This window comes from Hemiscyllium ocellatum, chromosome 14 (assembly GCF_020745735.1).
Source record: "Hemiscyllium ocellatum isolate sHemOce1 chromosome 14, sHemOce1.pat.X.cur, whole genome shotgun sequence".
NCBI lineage: Eukaryota > Metazoa > Chordata > Chondrichthyes > Orectolobiformes > Hemiscylliidae > Hemiscyllium > Hemiscyllium ocellatum.
This window is the reverse complement of record NC_083414.1, coordinates 68337424-68355555: the sequence shown is the minus strand read 5'-3', so window position 1 is coordinate 68355555 and position 18132 is coordinate 68337424. Positions and strand designations below refer to the sequence as shown.

The 18132-nt window shown below is 40.5% G+C and overlaps 1 protein-coding gene across 1 annotated transcript in view; it reads left to right on the top strand.

Moving 5' to 3' along the window:
* The window catches only part of dock3 (dedicator of cytokinesis 3), a 721249-nt gene that overhangs the window by 172728 nt on the left and 530389 nt on the right, over positions 1-18132 (top strand). The window contains exon 7 of the mRNA XM_060835046.1: positions 4775-4859. Coding sequence (XP_060691029.1) covers positions 4775-4859 — 85 coding nt within the window. The remainder of the gene's footprint in view (positions 1-4774; positions 4860-18132) is intronic.

Below are 18132 nucleotides of genomic sequence, written 5' to 3'. Positions count from 1 at the left end.
ATACCTTTTGCATTAAAGCACATGCACTCAGACCACCAGTTCCTTTGTGTTCATCTGTTCTCTGTCTACTCTTCCCCTCGGTAATCCTAACTTCATGATCCTGTTTCTTTTTAGTCTCTAGTTTTCACCTCACTGTCTGCTAGTCTTCTGGTTCCCAGCCCCCTGCCACATTAGTTTAAACCACCCCCAACAACAGTAGCAAAAACTCCCCCAAGGACATTAGTTCTGGTCTGATTCAGGTGTTAACCATCCAATTTGTAATAGTCTTCTCTTCCCCAGAACCGGTCCCAATGTCCCACAAGTCTGAACCCCTCCCTCCTACATCATCCCTCAACCAACATGTTCATCCTGCCTATTCTTTCATTTCTACCCTGACTAGCATGTGGCACTGGTAGCAATCCTGAGATCAGTACCTTTTGAGGTCCTCCTCTTTAACTTCTCTCCTAGCTCCCTGAATTCTGCTTTCAGGACCTCATCTTGTTTTTTACTTATATCATCGGTGCTTATATGCACCACGACAACTGCTGTTCATCCTCGTCTTTCAGAATGCTCTGCAGCCGATCTGCAACATCCCTGACCCAGCACCTGGGAGGCAACATATCATCCGGGAGTCCTGTTTTCAGCCACAGAACTGTCTATCTACTGCAGTTACAATAGTATCCCCTATGACTATGGCCCTACCAGTCTTTTTCCCATCCTTCTGAACAGCAGAATCTGCCACTGTGCCATGATCCTGGCAACTGCTGCCCCCCCCCCCCCCCCCCCGCCCCCCCGGTGAGCCATCTCCCCTAACAGTATCCAAATTGGTATACCTGTTTTGGAGGGAGATGACTACAGGGGATACCTGCACTGCCTTCCTACTCCTTCTCTGCCTTTTGGTCACCCGTTTCTGTCTCCCTCAGCAATTCTAATCTGCAGTGTGACCACTTTACAAAACGTACGATCCACGACCTCCTCAGTATCTCGGATGCTCCACAGTGAGTCCATCCCCAGCTCCAGAGCCGTCATGCCATCAAACAAGAGCTGCAACTGGAGACACTTCTTGCTCGTGTAAGAGTCAGGGACATTAGCCAAGTCCCTGAGTCCCACATCAAGCAAAAGGTACATGCCATGAGTCTGACGTCCCCTGCCATTGTCAGCCTTAACTGTAACTCAACTAACTAATACCAAACAATGCATTTAAATATTTAAAAGAAAAGAAGAAACCTTACCTTACAGAGTCCTTTTCTTCTGGTTAGAGGAAGGGGCAGGAGGGAGGAAGATACTACTCGTGTCGTATCTCGGGTTTAGCTGCTGCCCAAATATATACTAAGTCCTTGTTCCCAGCAACCTCCTGGTCCAAATGTCACCTCCGCTCTGTCTCCCGCTGCTCCTGGATAGGAAAACGACCACAGGCTTTGAAGGTAATTATTTATACTGTTCACTTACCTCCCTGGCAACATCCTGGTCCCAACATCATCTCAGTTCTGTCTCCTGCTGCTCCTGGACAGGACAAAGGGAGCTACTACCTTTTTTTAAGAAGGTTTGTAAGGAGAAACCGTGGAATTATAGACCTGTGAGTCTGACTTTGCTTGTGGGTAAATTGTTGGAAGTGATTATAAAAGATAGGATTTATGGATATTAAGAGAGGCAAAAAGTGATTAAGGATAGTCAGCTTGGTTTTGTGCAAGGAAAATAGTGTCTCTCAAATTTGATGAGTTTTTCTAAGGAAGTTGCCAAAACGAATGATGGCAGAACAGTAGATTTTGTTTATTTGAATTTTAGTAAAGCCTTTGACAAGGTTCCGCATGGTAGACTAATTAATAAAGTTAGGTCACATGGGATTCAGGGTGAGCTTATCAATTGGATACATAATTGGCTTCATGGCAGGATACAGAATAATAGTGGAGGGTTGCTTTTCGGTCTGGAGACCTATGACCAGTGGTGTTCCACAGGGATTGGTTCTGGGTCCTCTTTTGTTTGTCATTTACGTAAATGAATTGGATAAGAATATAGAAGGCATTGGATGTAAGTTTGCTTGCTGAGCTGGAATGTTTCGTTACCCTACTAGGTAACATCTTCAGTGGGCCTCAGGTGAAGCAATGCTGAACATTCCTACTTTCTGTTTATATGTTTGGGTTTCTTTGGGTTGGTGATGTCATTTCCTGTGGTGAAGTCACTTCCTATTCCTTTTCTTAGGGGGTGTTAGATGGGGTCTAACTCAATGTGTTTGTTAGTAGAGTTCCGGTTGGAATGCCATGCTTCTAGGAATTCTCGTGCGTGGCTTTGTTTGGCTTGTCCTAAGATGGATGTCTTATCCTAGTTGAAATGGTGTATGTGAGGATACTAGTGAGAGAGGGTCAGGATACATGAACACTAACTAGCCACAAAAAGACATGACCCTCTCTCATTAGTATCCTCACATATAGATGAGGAAGGACACCACTTCGACTGGGACAACACATCTATCCTAGGACAAGCCAAACAAAGACATGCATGAGAATTTCTGGAAGCATGGCATTCCAACCAGAACTCTATCAACAAGCACATTGAGTTAGATTCTACCTACCACCCCCTGAGAAAAGGAACAGAAAGTGACTTCACCATGGGATATAACATCACCATAGGAAATGGCATCACCAACCCAAAGAAGCCCAAACATATAAATAGAAAGCAGGAATTTTCAGCATTGTTGCACCTGAGGCCTACTGAAGATGTTACTAGTAGGGTAATGAACCTTCCAGCTCAGCAAGCAAACCTACATCCAAAACCTCAACCCGAGCTACAAATCTTCTCAAAACTTGCTAAAATAGAAGGCATGGTTAATAAGTTTGCCAATGACACCAACATTGGTGGTACTGTAGACAGTGAAGAAGGTTTTATAAGATTATAAAGAAATCTTGATTAAATAGGTCAATGGGCTGAATAATGGCAGTTGGAGTTCAATCTGGATAAATGCAAGGTATTACATTTTGTTAGGGCCTTGGGTAGTGTTGTAGAGCAGAGGGACCTAGGAGTTCATGTACATAATTCCTTGAAATTTGCATGGAGACATATTTGTTAAAAGGTATTTGGCACACTTGCCTTCAATACTCAGTTTGAATATAGGAGTTGGGAAGTCATATTGAGGTTGTACAGGACATTGGTGAGGCCTCTTCTGGAAAATTTTGTCCAGTTCTGGTCGCCCAGTTATACAAAGGATGTTATCAAGCTGAAGAGGGTTTCGAACAATCTATCAGTCTAAGCCTTAGAATTTCCTCATGAAATCTCTCCACTTCTTTATTTTGTATCCTTCCTGCAATATACTCCTTAAAACATTCATCTTTGACTCAGTCATTGATCATCTAATCTAATATTGCTCCATGTCATAGACTCAGTCACACAGCATGGAAACAGATCCTTCGATCCAACTGTGCAGGATGTTGCCAGATATGCATGATTTGAGTTGTAAAGAGAGGCTGGATCAGCTGGCACCATTTTACTGGAGCGTAGGAGGTTGAGAGGCCATCTAATAGAAGTTTATAAAATAATGATAGATATACATTGAGTTAATAGTGGTTGTCTTTTCTGTAGGATGGGGGATTTCAAGACTAGGGGCACATTTTTAAGGTGAGAAGAGGAAGATTTGAAAAGACATGAGGCAAAACTTTTACACAGAGCATGTCTCACATGTGGAATGAACTTCTTGAGGAAATGGTGGATGCATGTACAATTAGAATATTTAAAAGACATTTTGAATAGATACGTGAATCAAGAAGGTTTAGACAATATGGGCCAGGAGTAGGTGGGACTACTTTAGTTTGGGGTTATTAGATTAGACTTAGTGTGGAAACAGGCCCTTTGGCCCAACAAGCCCACACCGACCCGCCGAAGCGCAACCCACCCATACCCCTACATTTACCCCTTACCTAACACTACGGGCAATTTAGCTTGACCAATTCACCTGACCCGCACATCTTTGTGACTGTGGGAGGAAACCGGAGCACCCGGAGGAAACCCACGCAGACACGGGGAGAACGTGCAAACTCCACACAGTCAGTCGCCTGAGTCGGGAATTGAACCCGGGTCTACAGGCGCTGTGAGGCAGCAGTGCTAACCACTGTGCCACCGTGCCGCCCACCAAATGTTCGGCATGCACGGTTAGATCAAAGAACCTGCTTCCATGCTGTGTGACTCTGAGTCTATGACATGAAGCAATATTAGATTAGATGATCTATGGCTGAGTCAAAGATGAATGTTTTAAAGAATATCTTGCAGGAGAGGTACAAAATAAAGAAGTGGAGAGATTTCATGAGGAAATTCCAAAACTTAGACTGACAGATTGTTCGAAAGTTTAAACAACTAAAGGGATTCCCATCTGTTGTAGGGTGATTAAAATTGGGTATGGTCACGAAACCAGTATTAGATGAGCATAGATAGCTTAAGAGTTATGGTGCTGAAGATTTTACAGAGATGGAGAGGGGTAAGGCCTTTGGGTGCATCATTTAAAAACAAGGTGGCTTGACCAGGAGCCAGTAGTCAGTTAGCAAGTGTGATAGATAAATAGGAATTATTGAGTTAAGACATGGGCAGTAGCATTTAGGAGGGCCTCCGTTTACAGAAGGTAAGATATAGTCAAACTATACTTTTGTCTGTGTTACCTATCACCACTATTCTAGTCATGCACAGTAAGTAAAAGATTAGTGCCATATTAATTATTGTTCATTCTTGAATCACAGATGGCTGTAAAGTATCTTGCTTTAAATGTACATTATTTGCTGCATGTACTCTAATACAGTTTTCTCTGATTCATCAGACAGATGGGCATGGACCTAGTTCCCAGAAAGGACTTTGAAATGGTTGATCCAGAACAGATAAGTGTGGCAGATCTCTACAAACTAGTAAGTGCTCAGTGGTATAATGTTTGTTTATGTGCAGCATCAAAGTTGCATCTGTGGAAAAGCCAAAAACTACCAATTTACCAACTCCGCTTGCCCAGTAAGCTAATTGTAACATTTTGAAAAGTGTGTCTTCGGATTAGTACATTATTGACAGTAATATGAGAATTTAAAAATATCTACATGTCACAAGCTTGTGTGGCTGAAGTCAATGCAAAAATGTAAAGCATTCTGCAGTGCTTCAGTACTATGAGGCTTAATCGAAAATTTCAGCATTGGGATATTCTGATTCTTCATTTTCATTCCTATTTCTATAGTTTTTAGCCATTTGTCAAAAACTGCTATCAAGACTACAAATAACTCCAGATAATTACAGAAACTTGGCTCAGGGAAAGGCAGGATTGACAGCTTAATGTTCCAGGATATAGATGCCATAGGAAGGGTGGAAAGAACAGGGCAAGAGAGGAGTGTGAGTGACATTTTTGGTTAAGGTTAACGTAGGGAGGATATTCCTGGCAGTATTCTTATAGCTGTACTTAGGGACAATATTCCTGGCAGTACGACCAGTGAAGTTATATAAGTGGAACTGAGAAATAGGAAAGGGATGATAACCATATTGGGATTGTATTCTCGGCAGTCGAGAGTGTGGTGCTGGAAAAGCACTGCAGGTCAGGCATCATCCGAGGAGCAGGAGAATTGCTCATCAGGGCTTATACCCGAAACCTTGATTCTTCTGCTCCTCAGATGCTGCCTGACCTGCTCTGCTTATCCAGCACCACACATTTAAGTCTGATCTTCAGCATCTGCAGTCCTCATTTTCTATTGGTTGTACTGTAGGCACCCCAATTGTCAGCGGGAAATTGAGAAGCAAATTTCTAAGGAGTTTGCTGTAAGAATAATAGGGTTGTAATGGTTGTTAATGTAATTTGTAACTTTCCAAACATAAACTGGGACTGTTGTGTTAAGGCCTTGGATGAAGAGGAATTTCTTAAGTGTGTACAAGAAAATTTTCTTATTCAAAATGTGAATGTACCCATTAGAGAGGGAGCAAAACTTGATCTTCTCTTGGAAAATAAGGCAGGGCAAGTGACAGAGGATGTCAGTGTGAGAGTACTTTGGGACAAGTGATTCTATTAGTTTTAAAATAGTTATGGAAGAGTATAGACCTGATCTAAAAGTTAAAGCTCTAAGTTGGAGTAAGGCCAATTTTGATGGTATTTGGCAAAGACTTTCAAAAGTTATTGGAAGAGGTTATTCACAGGTAAAGGGGTGGTTGGATTGTGGGAGACTTTCAAAATTTAGATAACATGAGTCCAGAGACAGTATGTTCCTGTTCCGGAAAAGGGCAAAGCTATTGGGTGTAGGGAATGCTGGATGACTAGAAAAATTGAGATTCTTTTTGAAAAAAAATAAGGTAACATATGACAGGCATAGACACTAGGGATCGAATGAATCCCGACCAGCATATAAGGGCAGTAGGAGTATACTCGGAAATCAGGAGGGCAAAAAAGGGACATGAGATAGTGCTGGCAAATAAGGTTAAAGATAACGCATAGAGATTCTACAAATACGTTAAGGACAAAAGAGTAACCAGGGAGAGAAGAGGGCCTGTTATAGGTCAACAAGGCCATCTATGTGTGGAATGATAGGAGATGGGTGAGATGCTAGATGAGTATTTTGTGTCAGCATTTACCATGGAGAACAATATAGAAGCTAGAGAACTTGAAGAAGTAAATAGTGAGACCTGGAAAAGTGTCCATATTACAGAGGAGGATGTGCTAGATGTCTTAAAACGCCTGAAAGTGGATAAATCCCTGGGACCTGATCAGATGTGTCCCAAAACTTGTGGGAAGCTGGGGATGTGTTTACTGGGCCCCTTACTAAGATAGCCATTGGTGAGGTGCTGGAAGACTGGAGATTGGTGAAGATGTTGCCATTATTTAAGAAAGGAAGTAAGGATAAACCAGGGATCTATAGACCGACAAGTCTAACATCAGTGGCAGGCAATTTGTTGGAGAGGATTCTAAGGGACAGGATTTACATGTATTAAAAAGGCAAGGATTGATTAAGGATAGTCAATATGGCTTTGTGTGTGGCAAATAATGTGTCACAAACTTGATTGAGTTTTTGAAGAAGCGACAAAGAAGACTGATGAAAGCAGAGTGACAGATGTTTTCAAATGGACTTCAGAAAGCTGTTTGGTTGACTGGTTATCAAAGTTTGATAACATGGAATACAGGGAAAGCTAGCCATTTAGATTTAAAAACTTGGCTTGAAGATAGGAGACAGAAGGTGGCAGTGGAAAGTTGTTTTTCAGACCAGAGGCCTGTGACCAGCGATGTGCTGCAAGGATCGGTCCTAAGTCCATTGCTTTTCGTCATTTATATAAATGCATTGAGTATCTACAGAGGGGGAATGATTAGTAAGTTTGCAGGTGACCCCAAAATTGGAGGTGTAGTGGACAGTGAAGAATGTTATCTCAGCAGAATGGGACCTTGATCAGATAGGCTGATGGGTCAAGAAGTGGCAGGTGGAGTTAAATTTAGAAGAAGTGTAAAGTGTTGTATTTTGCTAAAGCAAGTCAGGGCAGCGCTTACATATTTAATGGTAGAATCCTGGGAAGTGTTACCAAACAAAGAGACCTTGGCGAACAGGTACATTGTTCCTTGAAAGTGAATTCACAGGTAGACAGAATAGTGAGGAAGATATTTGAGACACTTGCCTTTATCGGTCAGTGCATTGAATATAGGAGTTGGAAAGTCATGTTGCAGCTGTACAAGACATTGGTTAGGCCACTATTAGAATACTGTATTTAATATGCTCTAGGAAAGATGTTGTGAAACTTGAAAGGTTTCAGAAAAGGTTTACAAGCATGTTGCTGGGTTTGGAAGGCTTGTGCTATTGAGAGAAACTGGATAGGCTGAGCAATTTTCCCTGGAGCATCAGAGGCTGAGGAGTGACCTTACAGAGGTTGATAAAATAATGAGGGGCATGCATTGGGCGAATAGTCATAGACTTTATCCCAAAGTAGCGGGAGTCTAAAACTACAGGGTATAGGTTTAAAGTGAGAGGGGAAAGCCATGGTTGTGGGTCCGGTCACCGAGCTGGGAAGTTGATTTGCAGACATTTCGTCCCTTCTTGACATGACCTATTCAGTGCTTTGGAGCTTCCTGTGAAGTGCTGCTATACTGTGTCTTCTCCAATTTATTTGGTTCCATTCCTGCTGCTTCTGTTTGCCAGTCTGGTAATGGCCGGTATATTAGGTGTAGGTCTATGTGTTTGTTGATGGAGTCGATGGATGAGTGCCATGCTTCTAGAAATTTTCTGGCTGGCCTCTGTTTAGCTTGTCATAGAACATAGAACATTACAGCGTAGTACAGGCCCTTCAGCTCCCAATGTTGCGCTGACCTGTGAAACCAATCTGAAGCCCATCTAACCTACACTATTCCATTATCATCCATATGTTTTTCCAATGAATATTTAAATGTCCTTAAAGTTGGCAAATCTGCTACTGTTGCAGGCAAGGTGTTCCTTGCCCTTACTATTCTCTGAGTAAAGAAGCTACCTCTGATATCTGTCCTATATTTATCACTTTTCACTAAAGCTATGTCCTCTCGTGCTAGCCATCACCATCTGAGGAAAAGGCTCTCACTGTCTACCCTATCTAATCCTCTGATCATCTTGTATGTCTCTATTAAGTCACTTCTCAATCTTCCTCTCTCTATTGAAAACAACCTCAAGTCCCATAGCCTTTCCTCATAAGACCTTCCCTCAATACCAGGCAATATCCAAGTAAATCTCCTTTGCACCCTTTCTGAAGCTTCCGCATCTTTTCTATGAGGCAACCAGAACTGTACGCAATACTCGAAGTGTGGCCGCACCAAAGTTTTGTATAGCTGCAGCGTGATAAAACTCAGTCCCTGTACCAATAAAAGCTAACATTCCATATGCCCTATTAACAACCCTGTCAACCTGGGGGGCAACTTTCAGGGATCTATGCACATTGACACCGAGATCTCTTTGCTCATCCACACTACCAAGAATCTTACCATTAGCCCAGTACTCCGTATTCCTGTTACTCCTTCAAAAGTGAACCACCTCATACTTTTCCACATTACACCCCATTTGACAGCTCTTGGCCCATCTCTACAGCTTATCTATGTTCTTCTGCAACCTGCAACATCCTTCCTCATTGTCCACAACTCCGACTTTAGTGTCATCCGCAAATTTACGAACGCATCTTTCTCCGCCCTTATCCAGGTCCATGACAAACAGCAGTGCCCCCCAAAACAGATCCCTGCGGTACATCACTGGTAACTGAACTCCACGATGAACTTTCCCATTGACTACCATCCTTTGTCGTCTTATAACTAGTCAATTTCTAGTCCAAACTGCTAAATCTCCTTCAATCCCATGCCTCTGTATTTTGTGCAATAGCCTGCCATAGTGAACCTTGTCAAATGCTTTTCTAAAATCCATATACATCACATCAAATGCTTTACCCTCATCCTACTGTTTGGTCACCTTCTCAAAGAACTCAATAAGTTTTGTGAGGCATGACCTTGTCTTTGAAAACCATGTTGATTATCCCTAATCAACTTATTCCTTTCTAGATGATTATAAATCATATCACATATAATCCTTTCTAACACTTTATCCACAACCAAAGTAAGGCTCACTGAAGTATAATCACCAGGGTTGTCCTTACTCCCCTTTTTGAACAAGGGGACAGCATTTGCTATCCTCCAGTTTTCTGACACTATTCCTGTAAACAATGACAACATAAAGATCAAAGCCAAAGGCTCTGCAATCCCCCCCCCCCTACCCCCAGGCTTTCCAGAGAATCCCAGGATAAATCCCATCCAGCCCAGGAGTCTTGCCTATCTTCACACTTTCCAGAATTGGTAACACCTCCTCCTTATGAACCTCAATCCCATCTAGTCTATAGCCTGTATCTCAGTATTCTCTTTGACATCATTTATTTTTCTGTATGAATACTGATGAAAAATATTCATTTAGCACCTCTCCTATCTGCTCGGACTCCATGGACAACTTCCCACTACTGTCCATGACTGGCCCTAATCTTACCCTAGTCATTCTTTTATTCCTGACCTACCTATAGAAAGCTTCAGGGTTTTCCTTGATCCTACCTGTCAAAGACTTCTCATGTCCCCTCCTGGCTCTTCTTAGCTCTGTCTTTAGGTCCTTCCTGGTTAATTCGTAATTCTCAAGTTCTCCAACTGAGATTTCACGTCTCATCTTACATAAGCCTTCTTATTCCTCTTGACAAGAGATTCAGCTTCTTTAATAAACCACAGTTCCCTTGCTCAACCACTTCCTCCCTGCCTGACAGGTACAAATATGGCTTTGTAACAAGGAATAATGGGATTTATGCAGAACAACATTTATAGGCACCATAACTGACATTACTTCAAAAAGCCAGGTTTATTTTCTTCTATTAATTACACTGTTCCATTTGTTCTTTATTGTAGTAATTGCTGCTCTCTAACATTTCTGATATCCTTTATTAAAAGTACTAATGCTTCATAAGAGTAATAACCCTCATCCTATTTGTGCCAACTCAGGAACAGTTTGATATCTACCATGTAACAACAGGATTTTTTTTAAATTTGGGGGCAATAACCTCCATCTGGCACAGTCACATAAAAGCTGTGTTTTAAGTGGTAGTGCAATGTGCCACTTATGACTCTTTCACAAGTGGTAGTTTTAATTTCTCTGAGTTTCAATGTCAGTCTAACATATGGACCCAAGCAATGAAACTGAATATAGAAGGAAGACCAACTGTCTCTGTCTCTTTAATCTGCTTAACCTCAACACCATAATCTGTACAACCTCAGCACATTATGTATAAGCTATTAAAATGAAAATAGGGGACTCAGAAATGCATCACCTCACTTTGGGAATTTCAATATATCTGTTGTAGGGTGAAATATTACAGAATGGAATGTAAAATGAAACAGACTTTACATTGCCGAAATTGTTCATAAATTAATCATAGATGGGAGAGCCTTTTTGGTTGATTTATCTATCCTGAGAGATTTAATTGCTACTCTTCTTCATTGTAGCATCAATTATTTCTTAAATAATTCAGCTTTTTTGCCTTGGTTACTCTTATCTGGACATTAGTGTCATATATCGATTACTCTTTGCGTGAAGTTTTTAGCCATAAATATACCATTTTGTGGTTTGAACCTGTGTCGTTTAGCTGTATTCTTAGTTTAATTTAAAATGATATTCTATGTTAACTTTTTCTTTACTTTTAATAATCCTATTGGTCAGATGCCTTATTTCCAGTCTTTAGTTTTTCATATTTATACAGCTGACAAAGTCACAGGCTGGCTATTCAATCTTGGAAACCAATAACATTCAGTTAATCATGGCTGATTTGTATCATAACTTCATTTACCTTTGCCTACTTAAAATTTGTATCTATCTCAGTTTTGAAATTGTTGATGGACCACCCTCAATGATTTGGGGAAGAGAGTTCTAGATTTACATTATGCATTATATGGAAAGGGCTTACTTGTGTCATTCTGGAATAGCCTGTCTAAAATTTTTATGTTAAAAATCACACAACACCAGGTTATTGTCCAACAGGTTTAATTGGAAGCACACTGGCTTTTGGAGTGTCGCTTCTTCTTCAGGTGATAGTATCACCTGGTGAAGGAGCGACACTCCGAAAGCTAGTGTGCTTCCAATTAAACCTGTTGGACAATAACCTGGTGTTGTGTGATTTTTAACTTTTTACACCCCAGTCCAACACCAGTATCTCCAAATCATAAAATTTTAATGGTTATGAATTTTATTCTGTTCTCTTCACTGGACAAGATAGTTCCTCTCAACTCTCAATCATCATTACGACCTCAAATTTTTTATTTAATTCCTGAATCTTTACTCTAGGCACCCAGTCCTCATAATTTGACTCTTTAGTGTTCTAATGATCTGTGTTGCAACCACTACAAAACCAGTTTGTGGTCACTGAATGTGGTGCCCAGAATTAAATGCAGTAGATAGTCTTTTAAATAAAAGTAAAGGTCTCTGCTATGCATTATGTGGTCTCTTAAATCTCCTTAAGCCTGTGCATTCCTTACAAAGGTAACCTGAAGTTATTGATCCATTAGACTATTTACAGTTTGAGTCAGAGAGCAAAGGCATATAGTTGGGACTGAAATTAAAATATCCAAACAAGTGGCGGAATAGCCTGTTCTTCTGTCAGCTTCCTACTATTTTATATTGATTTGTTAAATATTCATGCTATAAGGGTACTTTGAAGTGATTACTTCTTGCAATTTTACCTTTCTTAATTTACCTTGTCACCTGTTCAGTTGCTCCTGATACAGTTTGTGTTTCTGTTCTGCTGGTCGTATAGTCCTACAGCACGGAGACAGGCCCTTGGCCCAATCGGGTCCATGCCGATCAAAATGTCCATCAATGCTAACCCCATTTCCCTGTAATTGGCTCATGTCCTTCTAAAGCGTTCCTAACCATGTATTTGTCCAAATGCCATTTAACTGTTGTTAATGTGCCTGCCTCAACCACTTCCACTGGCAGCTTATTCCACATGCGTACCACCCTCTGTGTTAAAAAAAAAGTTGTCCCTCGGGTTCCCTTTTATTCTTTCCCCTCTAACTTTAAACTGATTCCCTCCAGTCCTCGATTCCCCAACCTTGGGAAAAAGACTCAGTGCATTCACCCTATCCACGCCTCTCATGATCTTATACACTTCTATAAGATCCCCCCTCAGTTTCCTATGCTCTCATGAAAAATCCCAGTTTGTCCAACCTCTCCCTGTAACTCAGACCCTTAAGTCCTATCAACATCTTTGTAAGTTTTTTCTGCACTCTTTCTAGTGTAATAACATCCTTCCTAGAGCAAGGCGACCAAGACTGAACACCATACTCCAAGCGCGGCCTCACCAGCATCCTGTACAACTGCAACTTAACTTTCCAACTTCTATACTCAGTGCCCTGACTGATGAAGGCCACTGTGCCAAAAGCCTTCTTCACTGCCCTGTCTACCTCTGATTTCACTTTCAGAAAATCATGCACCTGAACTCCAAAGTCTCTACGTTCCCCTACACTCCTTAAGGCCCTACCATTCACATTGAAACTCCTACCTTGATTTGATTTTCCAAAATGAGTATCTCATACTTATCGATGTTAAACTCCACTTGCTATTTCTTGGCCCACTTCCCCAGCTGACTAAAGTCCTGCTTCAATTTCTGATAACCTTCCTCACTGTCCACCTATTTTAGTGTCATCAGCAAATTTACTATTCATGCCTTGTACATTCTCATCCAAGTCATTGATATAGATAATCAACAGCAGTGGGCCCAATGCTGACCCCTGAGGCATTCCACTAATCACAGGCTTCCAGTTCGACAAGCATCCTTAAACTATTACACTTTGTTTCCTACCATCAAGCCAATTGCCTGTCCAATTTGCCAGCTCCACCTGGATTCCATGCGACCTAACATTCCAGAGCAGCCTACAATGTGGAACCCTATCAACAATCTTACTAAAATTCATGTAGACATGGTCTACCACTCTGCCCTTGTCAACCTTCCTGGTCACTTCATCAAAGAGCTCTGACAAATTTGTAAGGCATGATCTCCCATGCAAAACGCCATGCCGACTATTTCTAATCAAACCTTGTCTTTCCAAATGCATGTATATCTAATCCCTGAGAATCTTCTCAATTAACTTACTGACCACAAATGTTAGGCTTGCTGCTCTATAGTTCCCAGTTCTTGAGTAAGGGCACAACATTCACTATCCTTCAGACTTCCGGACCTCCCCCCGTTGCTAATGATGATGGAAAAATATCAGCCAGGGTCCCTGCAATTTCAACCCTAGTCTCTTGCAGTGTGCTTAGATATATCTGGTCAGGACCAGGAGATTTTTCTACCTTTATACATTCTAATACATCCAACACCTCCTCTACTGTGATATAGAATGCCCCCAAGATATAGGTGGAAGTGGGTGCTGCAGATGCTGGAGATTAGAGTCAAGATTAGAGTGGTGCTGGTAAAGCACAGCAAGTCAGGCAGCATCCGAGGAACAGGAAGATCGATGTTTTGGGCAAAAGCCCTTCTTCAGGAAACTCTGTCCTCAGGATATGATCAAAAACTTCCCCAAGTTCCCAAGTCTTCAGGTGTTTCTGCATTGTAAACACAGAGGAGAAATATCATTGAGAACCTCACCCATTTCCTGCAGTTCTACACATACATGTCCACTTTGGTCGTTGAGGGACCCTGTTCTCTCTCGTTATTCTTTTTCCTTTAATATGCTGAAAGAACCTCTTTGAATTTATCCTAATCTTCACGGCTAAGGCTATGTTGTGCCCCCTTTTCGTCCATTTGATTTTCTTCTTCAGTAAACTGCGTGTATTTAGGTTCAGCGATGTCTTTATGTCATAATGTTTAGGAATGAATTTTGAACATCACAATAGCCATTTGATGCAGTTGCCACTTCAGATAATGTGCTAAAGTCCATGCCTGTTTCCCAACATCTGAAATCACAGCCCCATTTATTTAAATGGAGTTTATAAAATTACTTATGAGTAATTATATATGTTTTTAAGCAACTCCCAGATGCGTAATAATATTGTTTGTTCCTCTCCTGATTCAAAAAAAGGTTTGTTTCCATTTGGCAAAATTTATTGCAAGTGCCCAAAGAGAATGTAAAGACAATCACAAAATTCCATCAACAAAATCTTCTATACCCATGACCGGTCCTAGAAAGACAAGGATAAGAGCAAGAGATATACGGAAGCACCATCACCTACAAATTCCCCTCCAAAGACTCGCTTGAACTTATATTTCCGTTCTTTCATCATCACCATAGGTCATTATCCTGTAACTCCTTTCCTAACAGCACCATCGGTGTACCTATAGTGGTTCACTACTAAGACCAATTTAAGGATGCTGGCCTATTCTCATGAAAAAAAGTTTTTTTTTAAATTCCTGTCTTAAATATACCGAAAGGCTCCACAAAATCCCTATTTAATTTCAGTAAACTCTGAATATTCTTATTGCAATGCATTACCCAAATGCATTTAAGATCTTTCTGAAGGGTCAATGTAATCAAAACGTTGTTCTCTGTCCACACAACCTCCCAGTCCTACTGAGTTTCTCCATCACTTTGTTTTTGTTTCAATTTAAGTGGGAGGGGAATGATATAAAAGAGACTTAAGGGGCAACTTTTTCACACAGAGGGTGGTACGTGTATGGAATGAGCTGTCAGAGGTAGTGGTGGAAGCTAGTACATTTGCAACATTTAAAAGGCATCTGGAGGGTATATGAATAGGAAGGGTTTAGAGGTTTATGGGCCAGTTACTGGCAATTGGGACTAGATTAGGTTGGGATGTCTGGTCAGCATGGACGAGTTGGACCAAAGGGTCTGTATCCATGCTGTGTATCTCTATGACTCTATAAATCTAAGTCTAATCTATGACCAGTTGTTCACAGCTCTTTACCCCAAATACATCTTGCTGTGAGGTTTAATGTTTGATTAAATGGTACTATAAGAGTTAGGTTAAACAAAACTTTGGCTCAGAAGTTCCAATAGCTAGATACTTGTTGGAGCAGCATATATTGGAGTTGCACAGTTACAGAAAGGTGAAGATTCTAAGGAACAATACCACTGGATCTGGAGCCCTCCGAAAGAATCCATTAAAGATGAACAATTCAGAAATTTTTACTTTCATTACTTTAATAGTCATTCAGGAAAAGTTAAATGAGTAAAAATGTAGTCTAATTCCTGGATAACTATTATGTTGATCCTTCCAATTTGCCACATGCCGATTGCACCTCCCCTATCCCCTGGAACCCTGACAGCCATCCAAAACCCACACAATCTCACCCCTTCTCCCTCTGCTGCTATACTTCTCAAACTCCACTGAACCTCCTCCAGCCCCAGCGTTATGTCCCCAAACACCTACCTTCCCTGACACCAACCACCCCCAAGGGTTTCAACCTCTGGTAAGGACTCCATCAGTTACCTGACACCCTAATCTCTGAAGCAACTTCCACCTTAACCCTATGTTACATACAAAGTGCTCAGTGTCCTACTGTGCTGTTGGACATTTAAATCTCACAACATGGCAAAGTGACTGCTGCAAAAGTTTGCATAACTTACTCCAACTAGCCTCCGAGGATCAAACTCTGAATTGCTAACTAGAAACATGAAGATCAGTACCTTTGGAAGAAAGATAGGAGCATATTGGCAATCTAAGTGTGATTGGCACACTACCAGTACTAGGAAACAGAAAACAAAATTAAAATTGGCTCAGCAATAACAGAAATATGTTGACCTTCACTCTCTTTGCACATGAGTAGTTTAGTCTCTGGGGTGTGATTTAAAGTCTTGGGCTATTATGGTTCAGCTATATTTGACTTTAAGACTGTCGATTAGTTACTTCCTGTTGATAAAGTGGTTACTCTTGATACACTTTGAGTAGTTATTTGGAAGTCAAGAGAAATTTTGTTTGACAAAAGTTAATTTGTCAGCAACATGTAAATCGAAGTGATTTGCGAGAGGGGAGATCAGTGGAAACTGAAGAAAATTCTCAGAAATTATTTTTGTTTGCAATTTTCTTTAGCTGTTAAAAAAAATCACACAACACCAGGTTATAGTCCAACAGGTTTAATTTGAAGCACTAGCTTTCGGAGCGCTGCTCCTTCATCAGGTGGTTGTGGAGAATAAAATTGTAAGACACAGAATTTATAGCAAACGCTTACAGTGTGATGGAACTGAAATTATCCATGTAAGATTCTGTAAATCCCTCTGACCATTGTGGCACAGACAGCTTCGCAAAGGGAAGTTCATCCTTAAATACATTATCTGGGCTGACATGACACCAATTGTTAAAGTTCACTTGCAATTTACATATGAAAGAACTGAAACCAACATGGTCATTCTAAAAGATGAGAGACTTAACAAACATTCTAGGTCCTTTTCAATATATAATTTCAGTTACATCACACTGTAAATTTTTGCTATAAATTCTGTGTCTTACAATCTTATTCTCCACAACCACTGATGAAGGAGCAGTGCTCCGAAAGCTAGTGCTTCCAAATAAACCTGTTGGACTATAACCTGGTGTTATGTGATTTTTAACTTTGTACACTGCAGTCCAACACTGGCATCTCCAAATCATTCTTTAGCTGTTATTTACTATTTTTAGCAGATATTTGACCATGTGACGAAAGGAACCTGCTTTAAATGTGACACTTTGCAGTGTGATAGATTTGTTCCAAAAATAAATTAGATAAAAATGTTTGAAGTCTACTACATAATTATTTGTGTTGGGATTGTGTAGGTAGCTTAAGTGTAATATTCTAGCATACAATGCAGATTTTCAGTTCAGTAATAGCTGCAGAAATGGAAAGAACAATGGATTAAAAAGAAATTCTGAAAGGAATGCAAATAGGGAAAATAAAAACATATCACAGTTATTGAGTAGATGTTCAGAGAGTCCTGAACTTTAATATTATTTATTCCAAACTGTTGTAAATATGATTTGGAGATATACAAATTTAATTGTGAATTAGTGGAAAAAAATGTGTTGAAGGAATTAAAAAGAAACAATAAGGTGTCCCCACAGCTCGACTAGTATGCCGAGGATCATGTCCCACCTGCTACAGTGATGTATCATAACACATCTGAACAGGTAGTAGTGGATAAATCAACATAAGTTACCGTGTTAAATCGGCTCCTTATTAAGAAATCTCAGAGACGATGAAGCGCTGAAACAATGAATTAAACTTTGTTGCATGTAGCAACCAAAATAAGATCCCTCAAATAAGCAAATTAAGCCTCACAAACCAAATTAGCTGTGACCCAATTGAAGAAAGCTGGCCCAGCCAATCATATCTGTCTCTGGAAGTATCCAGAATTTGATCTTGTATTGTGTTGTTCTTAGACGTTCTGCTAAGGTGGAGTTCTGATGTTCGATTCTAATATAGATTTTCATCCTTTGGATCTGTGTGTTATACTGATGATTCTTTAAGCACTTTCATCTAAATTACTGCATGTTTGCAACTTGGCTACTTATCAGAAGAACCTTCTTTGGTCCTTGTTCCATTGGGCCTTAACTGTCTGTTTAAGACACAGCTTACCTATGATAATTTCTTAAATATTTCTGCAGTGTAATTCCTATCATTTGTGGCAATAAAGCATTTAGTTTAACAAGCAGGTGTCAAAGCAATTTTGTTTATGTAATCTTCACTCCTCCTTTATCAGACATGGCTAAT